The 19,165-nt window shown below is 48.2% G+C and overlaps 2 protein-coding genes across 4 annotated transcripts in view; both read right to left on the minus strand.

Annotated features, from left to right (window-relative positions):
• Positions 1-19,165, minus strand: part of ZNF280D (zinc finger protein 280D) — a 629,515-nt gene that overhangs the window by 227,151 nt on the left and 383,199 nt on the right. The gene's annotated exons all lie outside the window — the stretch shown is intronic.
• The window catches only part of MNS1 (meiosis specific nuclear structural 1), a 77,142-nt gene that overhangs the window by 50,516 nt on the left and 7,461 nt on the right, over positions 1-19,165 (minus strand). For 2 of the 3 annotated variants that reach the window (XM_063926149.1, XM_063926150.1), the window contains one exon: positions 3,947-4,162. The exons of the other annotated variant lie outside the window; for it this stretch is intronic. In XM_063926149.1, the coding sequence (XP_063782219.1) occupies positions 3,947-4,162 (216 nt within the window). The remainder of the gene's footprint in view (positions 1-3,946; positions 4,163-19,165) is intronic. 3 annotated transcript variants of the gene reach the window in all.

Below are 19,165 nucleotides of genomic sequence, written 5' to 3' on the forward strand. Positions count from 1 at the left end.
TCAGCCTGGATGTGCAGTGCTGGGTTGGCGTGGTCGGATTCCCTGACTGAAAATATTGATACCCTAGATAGGGACAGTATATTTTTGCCTATAGAGCATTTAAAAGATGCATTTCTATATATGCGTGATGCACAGCGGAATATTTGCCAACTGGCATCAAGTCTAAGTGCGTTGTCCATTTCTACCAGTAGAGGGTTATGGACACGTCAGTGGTCAGGTGATGCGTATTCCAAACGGCATTTGGAAGTATTGCTTTATTAAGGGGAGGAGTTATTTGGGGTCGGTCTTTCAGACCTGGTGGCCACGGCAACAGCTGGGAAATCCACGTTTGTACCCCAGGTCGCCTCTCAACATGAGAAGACGCCGTATTATCAGGCGCAGTCTTTTCGTGGACAAGCGGGAAAAAGGTTCCTCATTTCTGCCCCGTGACAGAGGGAGAGGAAAAAGGCTGCAGAAATCAGCCAGTTCCCAGGAACAGAAACCCTCTCCCTCCTCTGCCAAGCCCTCAGTATACGCTGGGGCTTTACAAGCAGAATCAGGCACGGTGGGGGGCCCGTCTCAATGAATTTCAGCGCGCAGTGGGCTCACTCGCAAGTAGACCCCTGGATCCTTCAGGTGATATCTCAGGGGTACAAATTAGAATTCGAGACATCTCCCCCTCGCCGTTTCCTAAAGTCGGCTTTACCGATGTCTCCTTCTGACAGGGAGACAGTTTTGGAAGCCATTCACAAGCTGTATTCCCAGCAGGTGATAATCAAGATACCCCTCCTGCAACAGGGAACGGGGTATTATTCCACACTGTTGTGGTACCGAAGCCAGACGGCTCGGTGAGACCGATTCTAAATCTAAAATCTTTGAACACTTACATACAGAGGTTCAAATTCAAGATTGAGTCACTCAGAGCAGTGATTGCGAACCTGGAAGAAGGGGACTACATGATGTCTAGGGACATCAAGGATGCTTACCTTCATGTCAAAATTTACCCTTCTCACCAAGGGTACCTCAGGTTTATGGTACAGAACTGTCACTATCAGTTCAGACGCTGCCGTATGGATGGTCCACGGCACCCCGGGTCTTTACCAAGGTAATGGCCGAAATGATTAAAATTCCCTTCCTTCGAAGGAATATTGTTATCCCTTACTTGGACAATTCCCTGATAAGGGTAAGATCCAGGGAACAGTTGGAGGTCGGTGTAGCACTATCTCAGGTAGTGTTGCGGCAGCACGATTGGATTCTCAATATTCCAAAATCGCAGCTGGTTCCGACGACGTGTCTTCTGTTCCTAGGGATGATCCTGGACACAGTCCAGAAAAAGGTGTTTCTCCCGGAGGAGAAAGCCAGGGAGTTATCCGAGCTAGTCAGGAACCTCCTAAAACCGAGCCAAGTCTCAGTGCATCAATGCACAAGGGTTCTGGGTAAAATGGTGGCTTCCTACGAAGCAATCCCATTCGGCAGATTCCACGCAAGAACTTTCCAGTGGGACCTGCTGGACAAATGGTCCGGGTCGCATCTTCAGATGCATCAGCGGATAACCCTGTCACCAAGGACAAGGGTGTCCCTCCTGTGGTGGTTGCAGAGTGCTCATCTTCTAGAGGGCCGCAGATTAGGCATTCAGGACTGGGTCCTGGTGACCACGGATGCCAGCCTGCGAGGCTGGGGAGCAGTCACACAGGGAAGGAATATCCAGGGCTTATGGTCAAGCCTGGAGACATCACTTCACATAAATATCCTGAAGCTAAGGGACATTTACAATGCTCTAAGCTTAGCAAGACCTCTGCTTCAAGGTCAGCCGGTGTTGATCCAGTCGGACAACATCACGGCAGTCACCCACGTAAACAGACAGGGTGGCACAAGAAGCAGGAGGGCAATGGCAGAAGCTGCAAGGATTCTTCGCTGGGCGGAAAATCATGTGATAGCACTGTCAGCAGTATTCATTCCGGGAGTGGACAACTGGGAAGCAGACTTCCTCAGCACGACCTCCACCCGGGAGAGTGGGGACTTCACCCAGAAGTCTTCCACATGATTAAAAACTCGACAGGTATTGCGCCAGGTCCAGGGACCCTCAGGCAATAAGCTGTAGACGCTCTGGTAACACCGTGGGTGTACCAGTCAGGGTATGTGTTCCCTCCTCTGCCTCTCATACCCAAGGTACTGAGATTGATAAGATGGAGAGGAGTAAGCACTATATTCGTGGTTCCGGATTGGCCAAGAAGGACTTGGTAACCGGAACTTCAAGAGATGCTCACGGAGGATCCGTGGCCTCTACCTCTAAGAAGGGACCTGCTCCAGCAAGGACCCTGTCTGTTCCAAGACTTACCGCGGCTGCGTTTGACGGCATGGCGGTTGAACGCCGGATCCTGAAGGAAAAAAGGCATTCCGGATGAAGTCATCCCTATCCTGATCAAAGCCAGGAAGGATGTAACCGCAAAAACATTATCACCGCAATTGGCGAAAATATGTTGCGTGGTGCGAGGCCAGTAAGGCCCGACGGAGGAAATTCAACTGGGTCGATTCCTACATTTCCTGCAAACAGGAGTGTCTATGGGCCTGAAATTGGGGTCCATTAAGGTTCAAATTTCGGCCCTGTCAATTTTCTTCCAAAAAGAACTAGCTTCAGTCCCTGAAGTTCAGACGTTTGTAAAAGGGGTACTGCATATACAGCCTCCTTTTGTGCCTCCAGTGGCACTTTGGGATCTCAATGTAGTTTTGGGTTCCAAAAGTCACATTGGTTTGAACCACTTAAATCTGTGGAGTTAAAATATCTCACATGGAAAGTGGTCATGCTGTTGGCCCTGGCCTGGGCCAGGCGCGTGTCAGAATTGGCGGCTTTATCCTGAAAAAGCCCTTATCTGATTTTCCATTCGGACAGGGCGGAATTGAGGACTCGTCCTCAGTTTCTCCCTAAGGTGGTTTCAGCGTTTCACCTGAACCAACCTATTTGTGGTGCCTGCGGCTACTAGGGACTTGGAGGACTCCAAGTTGCTAGACGTTGTCAGGGCCCTGAAAATATATGTTTCCAGGACGGCTGGAGTCAGGAAATCTGACTCGCTGTTTATCCTGTATGCACCCAACAAGCTGGGTGCTCCTGCTTCTAAGCAGACTATTGCTCGTTGGATTTGTAGTACAATTCAGCTTGCACATTCTGTGGCAGGCCTGCCACAGCCAAAAATCTGTAAATGCCCACTCCACAAGGAAGGTGGGCTCATCTTGGGCGGCTGCCCGAGGGGTCTCGGCTTTACAACTTTGCCGAGCAGCTACTTGGTCAGGAGCAAATACGTTTGTAAAATTCTACAAAATTGATATCCTGGCTGAGGAGGACCTGGAGTTCTCTCATTTGGTGCTGCAGAGTCATCCGACACTCTCCCGCCCGTTTGGGAGCTTTGGTATAATCCCCATGGTCCTTACGGAGTCCCCAGCATCCACTTAGGACGTTAGAGAAAATAAGAATTTACTTACCGATAATTCTATTTCTCATAGTCCGTAGTGGATGCTGGGCGCCCATCCCAAGTGCGGATTGTCTGCAATACTTGTACATAGTTATTGTTACAAAAATCGGGTTATTATTGTTGTGAGCCATCTTTCAGAGGCTCCTCTGTTATCATGCTGTTAACTGGGTTCAGATCACAGGTTATACGGTGTGATTGGTGTGGCTGGTATGAGTCTTACCCGGGATTCAAAATCCTTCCTTATTGTGTACGCTCGTCCGGGCACAGTATCCTAACTGAGGCTTGGAGGAGGGTCATAGGGGGAGGAGCCAGTGCACACCAGATAGTCCTAAAGCTTTCTTTAGATGTGCCCAGTCTCCTGCGGAGCCGCTATTCCCCATGGTCCTTACGGAGTCCCCAGCATCCACTACGGACTATGAGAAATAGAATTATCGGTAAGTAAATTCTTATTTTTACAATACTATCTATTGTTTCCAAGCAAATGCCAGAACAGATTTTACTAGCTCAATCGTCTCCTCCATCCGTCTCTCCTGTTCTTCATCCTGCAATCTCCTCAGAAAGCGCTTCTTTTCCACACGGTCCTCACTCTTTAGGCAAGCGTCCATTTGCTGTTCTTGGTTCAATCTCTTAATTTGGTCCTCCCTAATAAACTCATGACGCCGGGCTTCGGCTATCATTTTCTCCCTCTGGCTGTAGGTCATTCCTCTCTTTGACACCTAGTAAAGTTGACACAAGGTGACACGTAAATTATGGTAACTCTGACATATATATATATATATATATATATATATATATATATTTGTATTAACCGCTCAGGAGTGTGAGACATCACTGGTCTGGTACATCTAAACCCAACATAGCTGAAGTGCATAAATGCATGACTGGACATCATTCAATGGAAAAAAAATCAATATCGTCTTATTTTACTGTGTAAATCTGGGTACAAACTGGAATGACAAGCATTCATTGCGACATTCGAACAAATCAGCTCAGATTGTGTGTACGCACTGGAGCGAAGTTAATGAAGGACAGATCGTGTAACGTCCTTCATTAACATACTACAGGACACTAGCAATAACATTAAGTTTGATATGCGGCATATCAAACCTGACGACGTCTCTAGCAACAGCGGGAGCATGCATATTGGGGCAGCACAGATGGTGTAATGGTTAGCATTACTGCCTCACAGCACTGAGGTCATGGGTTCAATTCCCACCATGGCCCCAACTGTGTGGAGTTTGTATATTCACCCTGTACTTGTGTGGGTTTCCTACGGGTACTCCGGTTTCCTCCCACAATCTAAAAATATACTAGTAGGTTAATTCACTCCCCACGAAATAACCTTAGCGTGAATGTGTGTGTGTGTAAATGTGGTAGGGAATATAGATTGTAAGCTCCACTGGGGCAGGGACTGATGTGAATGGCTTAGTATTCTCTGTAAAGCGCTGCAGAATATGTGTGTGCTATATAAATAACTGGTAATAAATAAATAATAATATTGTGCGTACACACTGAGCGATATGACCGATGTGTCACTCCGATTAGGCATATTGGGCCAATATCACTCCAGTGTGTACCCAGCTTTAGCATAAATAGAATTGGAATGCATTCAAATGGTAAAATCTACTGTTGTATTAATGTCACCATTCCCTGAGGAAAGATTCTATTCTTGCTGGTGTCAGATTTCCCTTTGTGGATTGTGAACTGAATTATTTGAAAACGCATATTGTGCCTGCACTATAAACACAATAGCACAATGTATACAGTATGCGCATTCAGTTATAGGCCAGCATTGCGGTCTGCAGATGTGCTATATTTTACATCTGGTGATGGAAGAAGATAGGGAGATCAGGCTACGTGGACAGTAGTCACCGTACACAATAAAACACAGATCTAAGCGCAATTTGACTAATGGAACAAAAATATTGCATACATGAATGTGACTCCCAAGTAACATCCATCTCAATGTCACCTCACTCTGATTGTTATTAATGTAGCCTTATCTATTTTTGGGAAACAATGGGAAAATAGAAATGACTGAAAGGGCGGTGCTAAAGTTGCAGTAGCCTAGTATGCCAATATGTGGCACAAGCATAGAAGGGTGTTCAGCTAAGAATGCAGTGGAAACACATAGGCACATCATGATATGTGATGCAGGGACATATTTTCATTTTAGTTAGTAAAAACACTCACTGTCCATTACGAGTTAAAGGATGTTACAGTACTAATACACACACACACAAACACAGTACAGAACAAATAAAAATGTACTGCCAGGTGCATAAGGTTCCACTTTAAACAGTAAACAATAATTTTACTCACTTTCCTCAGAGATTTCTTAATCATGCAATTTTTTTTATTTTTTTTACGACAATAGTTTTTATTAGAGAAACAATTTTATGGGGTACAAAAGAAAAAAGGGGAAGGGGGCACATAACATCACAGCAACACGATATAGGGGGGGAGGATGCAGGGGGGGGCACAGGGGAGGGGGGGGGAGCATCCAGTAACACAATGGTGAAGGTACTTCGAAACAAATATGGCAGACATAAGAAATAAGAAAGAGAGCAGAGGCAAGAGAAATACGGAGGGCAGAAAAAGGAGAGGAGACCGCTTCAAGTGGAAAACAGACAGAAAACATTAGGTTGAAAGAGGGGCTCAGGTGTAGAAACTGTGTAAAAGGAACAGAGATATCGTATTAAAAAGGCATAGTGTGCGGAACAATATAAGTCGAGAGGGATCTGGAGAGGCATTAGGAGAGAAAGGGGACTGAATCAGAAACATAAACATAATCCTACCTCCGATTAGAACAGGTGAAGGAAAGCCCACATTATAATGAGACCAAGGGTGCTATTCCGGGAGGGGACCTACAATGCCACTCACTCACTAACAGGGTGTTCAGTTAGGCTAAAATGGGCTGTAACGCTGTTAGAAGGGTTGTGGAAGTACTGGGAATCTGGACCAGTGGTGACAAACACCTGCCATGGGGACCAGCGGGTCAGGGGGGAGGAAGTGGTGTTGGAGATGGGGACGTATTCAGTCTCCATGAGGTAGTGGTGGTGTGTTTTGTGAATGACGTTTAGTAGAACCGGGGCAGTAGATTGCTTCCATAACTGAGCGAGATTAGCACGAGCGGCTATCAAAATATGTCCCAGAACATATCTGCTAGAAGGAGGGGCGAGGGAGGGAAATAACTGAAGCAACGCTACAATCGGGTCTGGGGTAAGTTGTGTATGGAGAACCTTATTAATCAAATCGAACACCTCGGACCAGCATTGTGTAATTTTCGGGCAGGACCAGAATATGTGGTAGATATGTCCTATTGATCCACAGAGTCTCCAGCATTTGTCGCTGCAAGTAGGCCAAAACCTGTGTAAACGGTCGGGGGTCAAATACAGTCTATGGACTAGTTTAACATGCATTTCAGTGTGGTTTAGGCATTGGGACATGGAGTGGGAGGTCAGGAAAACAGCGCGCCATTCCAGAGATGACAGTGTTCTACCCAGATCCAACTCCCATTTCATCTGAGCAGTAGATTTAGAGGGGGAGATAGGGGTAATCAGTAGCTTGTACCAGAATGAGATATCACCCCTGGATTTATTTAAAGAAAGCCGGGAGAAAAGGGCTTGCGAGGTGGAATCCAGGGTAAGTAAGGTGGTAAGGATCGATTTCCACCAGTGCGTGACCTGATAATAGTGGAAAAGTTCCAGAGCAGGAAGGGAGAATTTCTGTTGGAGAGCAGGGAAGGGCAACATGAAAAGTCCATCCAATACATCCCCCAGGTATAGTATGCCCAGCTATCTCCATTTCGAAAGATTTAGATGGGGGATAATCGCTGAGAGGGTGGTAATGGAGACCTGGGCGATGCAGCAAGCAGGTGACAACAGGACGGTGGGTAGGTTATCCCAAGTTTTAAGCGAGGCTTGAGTGGATGGGAGAAGATGCGGGAGGGCAGGTCGAAGCATCCTGGGAATGCGGAAAAGATCCGCAAGGGGGACCGAATGGGCTTGTGTTTGTTCCAGTTCCACCCAAGATACCAGAGAATCAGTTATAAAATAATGTTTAAGGGAGGCTAACAGGGAAGCTTCCTGATATAGAGGAATGGTGGGTAAATAGAGGCCCCCTAAGGCTCTTGGTAAAATCATTTTGGAGTGAGCCAATAACGGGGGTTTAGAAGACCAGACATACTTGGTCAATATAGAAAAACAGGTCTGAAGGGCCTTTTTTGGGAAGGTATACGGGATCGTGCGGAACAGGTACATCAGTTTGGGCAGGAGGGACATTTTGAATGCAGCCATACGCCCTAGCCAGGAGACCTCGTATGTCGCCCAAGGTTTTGAGAGAGCCTCTAATGTAACTAATAAAGGGGAAAGATTATAGGTGAAGACATCGGGAGTGCGAGTAGGGATACGGATACCTAAGTATGTTATCGAGTTAACCTGCCAGTTATAGGGGAAAGAAGATTGGAGGGTCGAAAGAGCGTGGGAGAGGTTAATGGGCAGGGTGTCAGTCTTAGTGACATTAAGTTTGTAATAGGAGGCTAAACTGAAGGCATGTAAGATAGAGGTCAGGAGAGGGAGAGTGGTGTGAGGGTCAGAAATAAAGAGAAGAACATCGTCCGCAAAAAGGCTTAATTTATGGCAGGAGGAGCCGAACTGTAGAGCTGGAAAGTAGGGATTGTCACGAATTGTAATAGCCAGGGGTTCAATTGACAAAACGAACATTAGGGGGGAGAGAGGGCATCCCTGCCTGGTGCCATTTGTAATTGGGAAAGGGTCAGATAGGAAACCATTGCTGAACACTCGGGCCGAAGGAGAGCTATATAATGCTAAAAATAAGAATTTACTTACCGATAATTCTATTTCTCATAGTCCGTAGTGGATGCTGGGGACTCCGTCAGGACCATGGGGAATAGCGGCTCCGCAGGAGACAGGGCACAAAAAGTAAGCTTTTAGGATCACATGGTGTGTACTGGCTCCTCCCCCTATGACCCTCCTCCAAGCCTCAGTTAGGTACTGTGCCCGGACGAGCGTACACAATAAGGAAGGATCTTGAATCCCGGGTAAGACTCATACCAGCCACACCAATCACACCGTACAACTTGTGATTTGAACCCAGTTAACAGTATGATAACAACGAAGAAGCCTCTGAAAAGATGGCTCACAACAATAATAACCCGATTTTTGTAACAATAACTATGTACAAGTATTGCAGACAATCCGCACTTGGGATGGGCGCCCAGCATCCACTACGGACTATGAGAAATAGAATTATCGGTAAGTAAATTCTTATTTTCTCTAACGTCCTAGTGGATGCTGGGGACTCCGTCAGGACCATGGGGATTATACCAAAGCTCCCAAACGGGCGGGAGAGTGCGGATGACTCTGCAGCACCGAATGAAAGAACTCCAGGTCCTCCTTAGCCAGAGTATCAAATTTGTAAAATTTTACAAACGTGTTCTCCCCTGACCACGTAGCTGCTCGGCAAAGTTGTAATGCCGAGACCCCTCGGGCAGCCGCCCAAGATGAGCCCACCTTCCTTGTGGAGTGGGCATTTACAGATTTAGGCTGTGGCAGGCCTGCCACAGAATGTGCAAGTTGGATTGTGCTACAGATCCAACGAGCAATCGTCTGCTTAGACGCAGGAGCACCCATCTTGTTGGGTGCATACAGGATAAACAGCGAGTCAGATTTTCTGACTCCAGCCGTCCTTGAAATATATATTTTCAATGCTCTGACAACGTCCAGCAACTTGGAGTCCTCCAAGTCGCTAGTAGCCGCAGGCACCACAATAGGCTGGTTCAAGTGAAAAGCCGAAACCACCTTAGGCAGAAACTGAGGACGCGTCCGCAGTTCTGCCCTGTCCGAATGGAAAATCAGATATGGGCTTTTGTACGATAAAGCCGCCAACTCTGATACTCTCCTGGCTGAAGCCAGGGCCAGTAGCATGGTTACTTTCCATGTAAGATACTTCAAATCTACCGATTTGAGCGGCTCAAACCAATGGGATTTGAGAAAATCCAAAACTACGTTGAGATCCCACGGTGCCACTGGAGGCACAATCGGGGGCTGTATATGTAGTACACCTTTGACAAAGGTTTGTACTTCAGGCACTGAAGCCAATTCTTTCTGGAAGAAAATCGATAAGGCCGAAATTTGAACCTTAATAGACCCCAATTTGAGGCCCCTAGACAATCCTGCCTGCAGGAAATGTAGGAATCGACCCAATTGAAATTCCTCCGTTGGGGCCTTCTTGGCCTCACACCACGCAACATATTTTCTCCAAATGCGGTGATAATGTTGTGCGGTCACTTCCTTCCTGGCTTTAATCAAGGTAGGAATAACTTCCTCTGGAATGCCCTTTTCTTTTAGAATCCGGCGTTCAACCGCCATGCCGTCAAACGCAGTCGCGGTAAGTCTTGGAACATACAAGGTCCCTGCTGAAGCAGATCCCTTCTTAACGGTAGAGGCCACGGCTCTACCGTGAGCATCTCTTGAAGTTCCGGGTACCAAGTCCTTCTCGGCCAATCCGGAGTCACGAGTATTGTTCTTACTCCCCGTAGCCGTATAATTCTCAGTACCTTTGGTATGAGAGGCAGAGGAGGAAACACATACACGGACTGGTACACCCACGGTGTTACCAGAGCGTCCACAGCTATTGCCTGAGGGTCTCTTGACCTGGCGCAATATCTGTCCAGTTTCTTGTTGAGGCGGGACGCCATCATGTCCACCTTTGGTTTTTCCCAACGGTTCACAATCATGTGGAAGACTTCTGGATGAAGTCCCCACTCTCCCGGGTGGAGGTCGTGTCTGCTGAGGAAGTCTGCTTCCCAGTTGTCCACTCCCGGAATGAACACTGCTGACAGTGCTATGACATGATTTTCCGCCCAGCGAAGAATCCTTGCAGCTTCTGTCATTGCTCTTCTGCTTCTCGTGCCGCCCTGTCTGTTTACGTGGGCGACTGCCGTGATGTTGTCCGACTGGATCAACACCGGCTGACCCTGAAGCAGCGGTTTTGCCAGGCTTAGAGCATTGTAAATCGCTCTTAGCTCCAGTATATTTATGTGAAGAGACGTCTCCAGGTTTGACCACACGCCCTGGAAGTTTCTTCCCTGTGTGACTGCTCCCCAGCCTCGTAGGCTGGCATCCGTAGTCACCAGGACCCAGTCCTGTATGCCGAATCTGCGGCCCTCTAACAGATGGGCACTCTGCAACCACCACAGAAGAGACACCCTTGTTCTTGGTGACAGTGTTATCCGCTGATGCATGTGCAGATGCGATCCGGACCATTTGTCCAGCAGATCCCACTGAAATATTCGTGCGTGGAATCTGCCGAATGGAATTGCTTCGTAAGAAGCCACCATCTTTCCCAGGACTCTTGTGCATTGATGTACTGACACATTTCCTGGTTTTAGGAGGTTCCTGACAAGTTCGGATAACTCCCTTGCTTTCTCCTCCGGGAGAAACACCTTTTTCTGAACAGTGTCCAGAATCATTCCCAGGAACAGCAGACGTGTCGTCGGGGTCAATTGAGATTTTGGAAGATTCAGAATCCACCCGTGTTGTTGAAGCACTACTTGGGTTAGTGCTACTCCGACTTCCAGCTGTTCTCTGGACCTTGCCCTTATCAGGAGATCGTCCAAGTAAGGGATAATTAATACGCCTTTTCTTCGTAGAAGAACCATCATTTCGGCCATTACCTTGGTAAAGACCCGAGGTGCCGTGGACAAACCAAACGGCAGCGTTTGAAACTGATAATGACAGTTTTGTATCACGAACCTGAGATACCCTTGGTGTGAAGGGTAAATTGGGACATGCAGATAAGCATCTTTTATGTCCAGGGACACCATGAAGTCCCCTTCTTCCAGATTCGCTATCACTGCTCTGAGTGACTCCATCTTGAACTTGAATTTCTGTATGTACAGGTTCAAGGATTTCAGATTTAGAATAGGTCTTACCGAACCGTCCGGCTTCGGTACCACAAATAGTGTGGAATAATACCCCTTTCCCTGTTGTAGGAAGGGTACCTTGACTATCACCTGCTGAGAATACAGCTTGTGAATGGCTTCCAATACCGTCGCCCTTTCTGAGGGAGACGTTGGTAAAGCAGACTTTAGGAACCGGCGAGGGGGAGACTTTTCGAATTCCAACTTGTAACCCTGAGATACTACCTGCAGGATCCAAGGGTCCACCTGTGAGCCACTGTGTGCGCCACTGTGTGCTGAAAATCTTTAGTCGACCCCCCACCGCCCCTGAGTCCGCTTGCACAGCCCCAGCGTCATGCTGAGGGCTTTGTAGAAGCCGGGGAGGGCTTCTGTTCGTGGGAAGTAGTTGCTTGCTGCACCCTCTTACCCCTTCCTTTGCCTCTGGGCAAATATGACTGTCCTTTTGCCCGCTTGTTCTTATAGGAACGAAAGGACTGCGGCTGAAAAGACGGTGTCTTTTTCTGTTGGGAGGTGAGGTAAAAAAGTGGATTTTCCGGCTGTTGCCGTGGCCACCAGATCCGATAGACCGACCCCAAATAATTCCTCTCCTTTATACGGCAATACTTCCATATGCCGTTTGGAATCCGCATCACCTGACCACTGTCGCGTCCATAAACTTCTTCTGGCAGATATGGACATCGCACTTACTCTCGATGCCAGAGTGCAAATATCCCTCTGAGCATCTCGCATATAAAGAAAAGCATCCTTTAATTGCTCTATAGTCAATAAAATACTGTCCCTATCCAGGGTATCAATATTTTCAGTCAGGGAATCCGACCACACCACCCCAGCACTGCACATCCAGGCTGAGGCTATTGCTGGTCGCAGTATAACACCAGTATGTGTGTATATACTCTTCATGGTAGTTTCCAGCCTCCTATCAGCTGGATCCTTGAGGGCGGCCGTATCAGGAGACGGTAACGCCACTTGTTTTGATAAGCGTGTGAGCGCCTTATCCACCCTAGGGGGTGTTTCCCAGCGCGCCCTAACCTCTGGTGGGAAAGGGTATAATGCCAATAACTTCTTTGAAATTAGCAGTTTTCAATCGGGGTTAACCCACGCTTCATCACACACGTCATTCAATTCCTCTGATTCTGGAAAAGCTATAGGTAGTTTTTTCACACCCCACATAATACCCCCCTTTGAGGTACCTGCAGTATCAGAGATATGCAAAGCCTCCTTCATTGCCGTGATCATATAACGTGGCCCTATTGGAAAATACGTTTCTTTCTTCACCGTCGACACTAGATTCATCTGTGTCGGTACCTGTGTCGACTGACTGAGGTAAGGGACGTTTTACAGCCCCTGACGGTGCTTGAGACGCCTGGACAGGTACTAACTGGTTTTCCGGCCGTCTCATGTCGTCAACTGACTTTTGCAGCGTGCTAACATTATCACGTAATTCCATAATTAAAGCCATCCATTCCGGTGTCGACTCCCTAGGGGGTGACATCACCATTACCGGCAATTGCTCCGCCTCCACACCAACATCGTCCTCATACATGTCGACACACACGTACCGACACACAGCAGACACACAGGGAATGCTCTTATCGAAGACAGGACCCCACTAGCCCTTTGGGGAGACAGAGGGAGAGTTTGCCAGCACACACCAAAGCGCTATAAAAATGTATATAAACAACCCTAAAAGGTGTTGTTTCTGTTATATGCGCTTAATATATAAAAATATCGCCAAAATATGCCCCCCTTCTCTGTTTTACCCTGTTTCTGTAGTGCAGTGCAGGGGAGAGTCCTGGGAGCCTTCCTCACAGCGGAGCTGAGCAGGAAAATGGCGCTGTGTGCTGAGGAGAATAGGCCCCGCCCCCTAAAACGGCGGGCTCTTCTCCCGGAGTTTGCGATATATGGCAGGGGTTAAATACATCCATATAGCCTCAAGGGCTATATGTGATGTATTTTAGCCATAGAAAAAGGTATTATACATTGCTGCCCAGGGCGCCCCCCCCAGCGCCCTGCACCCTCAGTGACCGCTGGTGTGAAGTGTGCCGACAACAATGGCGCACAGCTGCAGTGCTGTGCGCTACCTTATGAAGACTGAAAGTCTTCTGCCGCCTGTTTCCGGACCTCTTCAACTTCGGCATCTGCAAGGGGGGTCGGCGGCACGGCTCCGGGACCGGACTCCATGGCTGGGCCTGTGTTCGATCCCTCTGGAGCTAATGGTGTCCAGTAGCCTAAGAAGCAAATCCATCCTGCACGCAGGTGAGTTCACTTCTCTCCCCTAAGTCCCTCGTAGCAGTGAGCCTGTTGCCAGCAGGACTCACTGAAAATAAGAAACCTAAAAAACTTTTTCTAAGCAGCTCTTTATGAGAGCCACCTAGATTGCACCCTGCTCGGACGGGCACAAAAACCTAACTGAGGCTTGGAGGAGGGTCATAGGGGGAGGAGCCAGTACACACCATGTGATCCTAAAAGCTTACTTTTTGTGCCCTGTCTCCTGCGGAGCCGCTATTCCCCATGGTCCTGACGGAGTCCCCAGCATCCACTAGGACGTTAGAGAAATAGAGGATAGGATGCGATCCCCGAATCCAAATCGGAGAAGGACTTCACGCATGTAGGACCAATTAAGTCTATCGAAGGCCTTCTCAGCATCCAATGATAGCAGGAGAAGGCCCTGATCTGTAGAGAGAGAATCAATCAAATTAAAAACTCTGCATGTATTGTCCGACGCCTGACGGCCCGGGACAAAACCAGTCTGATCCGGGTGTACCAGCAATGGCAGAAAACTGTTCACTCGTGACGCAATCAATTTAGCGTATAATTTGATATCGGTATTAAGGAGGGCAATGGGGCGGTAATTGTGTACATAAGCAGGGTCTTTGCCGGGTTTGGGAATAGTGACTATTCGTGCTTCTAGAAGTTCCGCCGGTAAAGTTCCTTGATCAGAGAAATTGTTAAAGAGGTCGGTCAGGTAGGGAGAGAGAACATCAAGGAACAAGGCATAGAAATCAGAGACGAACCCATCAGGGCCAGGAGCCTTGTTGCGGGGAGAGGACTTAACGGCTGCGGCAACCTCAGCAGGGGTCCATGGGGCGTTAAGGGCGGACAGTTGCTCTGGATTCAGTGTGGGGAAAGAGATCGTCCAGAAAAGAAGAGATGGAGAGAGGGGTGGGTTGAGGGGTAGAGGGGTCAGTCAGTAAATTGTAAAGTTTAGCATAGTAATGTGCAAACTGATTTGTGATGTCTTTAGGATTGAGGACTTTCCGTTTGGAGGGGGAGTAGACAAATTTGATCTTGTTCCTGGCTTGCTGAGCTCGGAGCTTACGGGCCAACATTCTACCAGATTTGTTACCCAGAAGATAGAACTTTTGTCTCAATCTATTTAAAGCCGCTTGCGTACGGGCAAGAAGCAGTTTTTGGAGTTGGCTACGAACACTGGAGAGTTCCTTCTTGAGAGTTCTAGAGGGAGTGGCCATATTGCGTGACTCAAGATCCAGTAATTCGACCTCCAGTTTTGACTGTAACTGGAGAGCTTGTTTCTTGAGGATGGCACCAGCTTGTATAGCTGCACCACGGGTAACAGCCTTAAAGGCGCACCAGTGGTTAATGACGGAGGTGTCCTGGGGAGAGTTGGTGGCAAGATAAGAGGTAATAGAATCTAGAATCCGTGTTTTGGAGAGAGGATTGCTTAAAAGATAGGGATAGAGACGCCATTGCCTAGGGGGGTTCTGGGGAGCGGAGAGGTTCCACTTCCAGAGAACGGGGGCATGGTCCGACCAAGTGATCGGAAGAATGGCAATGTCCCTAGTTCTCTGGAGAGACCATTTGTCACATAAAATGAAATCAATCCTGGAATAGGAATTGTGTACTGAGGAGTGGAAGGTATATTCCCGCCCTGAGGGGTTATTAATCCTCCAGATATCAAATAGGTCGAACTCCGTGAGTAGATTGCGGAAGGCTAGAGAGGGGCCAGATTGATTCGAGGGTATGGGTCGTGAGAGAGGGCCAGATTTATCCAGTTTTGGATCTAAAACTAAATTGTAATCACCCGGGACAACTAGAGAGCCTTTAAGCGATTTGCGAATTCGGAGAAACAATTTGCGTAAAAATGGCGTTTGGTTAGAGTTAGGGGCGTAGAGGGAAACTAGTGTAACGGGCTTGTCATCCAGGATACCTGTAAGGATTAGGTAGCGGCCACTCTTGTCAGAGATTTGGGAGTGAGGGGTAAAAGAAACATGTTTGCTAAAAAGGATAGCTACCCCATTACGTTTAAACGGGCCAGTCGCGTAGTATCCCACTGGGAAATAATTATCTTTAAACGGGGGGGGGTTAGCGGATGAGAAATGAGTTTCTTGCAGCGCGACTATGTCTGCTCTTTGTTGGTGGAAAAATGAGAGGGCCAGTCTGTGTATGTTGGGCGAGTTCAGACCCTTAACATTAAGAGAGAGGAGGTTAACCATTAAAAATACAAGGCAAGGGTGAGAGACAAATATCTATACTGGGCATCATAGTTACTATTGAAATAGAGATCAGAGTACCACAGGAAGAGGAAAGAAGCCATGGAACCAGAGCTCAGGGGGAAGAGAGACAGGAGGGGGTGCAGGGAGGACAGAATAAACTGGGAGAAGGTGGGTAGACAAAAAAAAAAAAGGTCCAGTACATTGGACCTGCATGACTACTACAGGGGAGGAAAACAACTTAAAGTAGTATAGAAAAAAGTCGGGGACGGGCCGGCAGAGCAGGCACCGGCACTCAGGTACAACAATTTAAAGAGAGAGTAAGAACATGTTAAACTGGCCTTACGACGGAGTAGGTAATAGCATAGGGGACACCACATATAAACAACTAGGAATAATTCCAGCAGGGCATAGTTCCTCCGGCAGTCGGAACAAACCTAAACAACAACAGATAACCAGTATATGATAACAGATACATCGTAACAAGTGAAAGAGCAACCTGTAACAGATAGACCAGGAGAAAATAAGAATTTACTCACCGGTAATTCTATTTCTCGTAGTCCGTAGTGGATGCTGGGAACTCCGTAAGGACCATGGGGAATAGCGGCTCCGCAGGAGACTGGGCACAACTAAGAAAGATTTAGGACTACCTGGTGTGCACTGGCTCCTCCCTCTATGCCCCTCCTCCAGACCTCAGTTAGGATACTGTGCCCGGAAGAGCTGACACAATAAGGAAAGGATTTTGGAATCCCGGGTAAGACTCATACCAGCCACACCAATCACACCGTATAACTCGTGATACTATACCCAGTTAACAGTATGAAAAATAAACTGAGCCTCTCAACAGATGGCTCTAAACAATAACCCTTTAGTTAGGCAATAACTATATACAAGTATTGCAGACAATCCGCACTTGGGATGGGCGCCCAGCATCCACTACGGACTACGAGAAATAGAATTACCGGTGAGTAAATTCTTATTTTCTCGGACGTCCTAGTGGATGCTGGGAACTCCGTAAGGACCATGGGGATCATACCAAAGCTCCCAAACGGGCGGGAGAGTGCGGATGACTCTGCAGCACCGAATGAGCAAAAGCAAGGTCCTCCTCAGCCAGGGTATCAAACTTGTAAAACTTAGCAAACGTGTTTGAACCCGACCAAGTAGCAGCTCGGCAAAGTTGTAAAGCCGAGACCCCTCGGGCAGCCACCCAAGAAGAGCCCACCTTCCTCGTGGAATGGGCTTTTACAGATTTAGGATGCGGCAGTCCAGCCGCAGAATGTGCAAGTTGAATCGTACTACAGATCCAGCGAGCAATAGACTGCTTTGAAGCAGGAGCACCCAGCTTGTTGGGCGCATACAGGATAAATAGCGAGTCAGTTTTCCTGACTCCAGCCGTCCTGGAAACATAGATTTTCAGGGCCCTGACTACGTCCAGCAACTTGGAATCCTCCAAGTCCTTAGTAGCCGCAGGCACCACAATAGGTTGGTTCAAATGAAAAGCTGATACCACCTTAGGAAGAAATTGGGGACGAGTCCTCAATTCCGCCCTATCCATATGGAAAATCAGATAAGGGCTTTTACATGACAAAGCCGCCAATTCTGACACACGCCTGGCCGAAGCCAAGGCCAACAGCATGACCACTTTCCACGTGAGATAATTCAGTTCCACGGTTTTAAGTGGCTCAAACCAATGTGACTTAAGGAAATCCAATACCACGTTGAGATCCCAAGGTGCGACTGGAGGCACAAAAGGGGGCTGAATATGCAGCACTCCTTTGACAAACGTCTGAACTTCAGGCAGTGAAGCCAGTTCTTTTTGGAAGAAAATCGACAGAGCCGAAATCTGGACCTTAATGGAACCTAATTTGAGGCCCATAGTCACCCCTGACTGTAGGAAGTGCAGAAATCGACCCAGCTGAAATTCCTCCGTTGGGGCCCTTCTGGCCTCACACCACGCAACATATTTTCGCCATATGCGGTGATAATGGTTTGCGGTCACCTCCTTCCTAGCTTTAATCAGCGTAGGGATGACTTCCTCCGGAATGCCCTTTTCCTTCAGGATCCGGCGTTCAACCGCCATGCCGTCAAACGCAGTCGCGGTAAGTCTTGGAACAGACAGGGCCCCTGCTGCAGCAGGTCCTGTCTGAGCGGCAGAGGCCATGGGTGCTCTGAGATCATTTCTTGAAGTTCTGGGTACCAAGCTCTTCTTGGCCAATCCGGAACCACAAGTATAGTTCTTACTCCTCTCCTTCTTATTATTCTCAGTACCTAGGGTATGAGAGGCAGAGGAGGGAACACATAAACCGACTGGTACACCCACGGTGTCACTAGAGCGTCCACAGCTATCGCCTGAGGGTCCCTTGACCTGGCGCAATATCTTTTTAGCTTTTTGTTGAGGCGGGACGCCATCATGTCCACCTGTGGCCTTTCCCAACGGTGTACCATCATTTGGAAGACATCTGGATGAAGTCCCCACTCTCCCGGGTGGAGGTCGTGCCTGCTGAGGAAGTCTGCTTCCCAGTTGTCCACTCCCGGAATGAACACTGCTGACAGTGCTAACACATGAATTTCCACCCATCGGAGAATCCTTGTGGCTTCTGCCATCGCCATCCTGCTTCTTGTGCCGCCCTGACGGTTTACATGGGCGACCGCCGTGATGTTGTCTGACTGGATCAGCACCGGCTGGTGTTGAAGCAGGGGTCTTGCCTGACTTAGGGCATTGTAAATGGCCCTTAGTTCCAGAATATTTATGTGTAGGGAAGTCTCCTGACTTGTCCATAGTCCTTGGAAGTTTCTTCCCTGTGTGACTGCCCCCCAACCTCGAAGGCTGGCATCCATGGTCACCAGGATCCAGTCCTGTATGCCGAATCTGCGGCCCTCTAGAAGATGAGCACTCTGCAGCCACCACAGTAGCGACACCCTGGCCCTTGGAGACAGGGTTATCAGCCGATGCATCTGAAGATGCGACCCGGACCACTTGTCCAACAGATCCCACTGAAAGATCCTTGCATGGAACCTTCCAAATGGAATTGCTTCGTAAGAAGCCACCATCTTTCCCAGGACTCGCGTGCAGTGGTGCACCGACACCTGTTTTGGTTTTAGGAGGTCTCTGACTAGAGACGATAACTCCTTGGCCTTCACCTCCGGGAGAAACACTTTTTTCTGTTCTGTGTCCAGAACCATCCCCAGGAACAGTAGACGGGTTGTAGGAACCAGCTGCGACTTTGGAATATTCAGGATCCAGCCGTGCTGTTGTAGCACTTCCCGAGCTAGTGCTACTCCGATCAACAACTGTTCCCTGGACCTCGCCTTTATAAGGAGAT

The sequence above is a fragment of the Pseudophryne corroboree genome, chromosome 6 (genome assembly GCF_028390025.1).
Source record: "Pseudophryne corroboree isolate aPseCor3 chromosome 6, aPseCor3.hap2, whole genome shotgun sequence".
NCBI lineage: Eukaryota > Metazoa > Chordata > Amphibia > Anura > Myobatrachidae > Pseudophryne > Pseudophryne corroboree.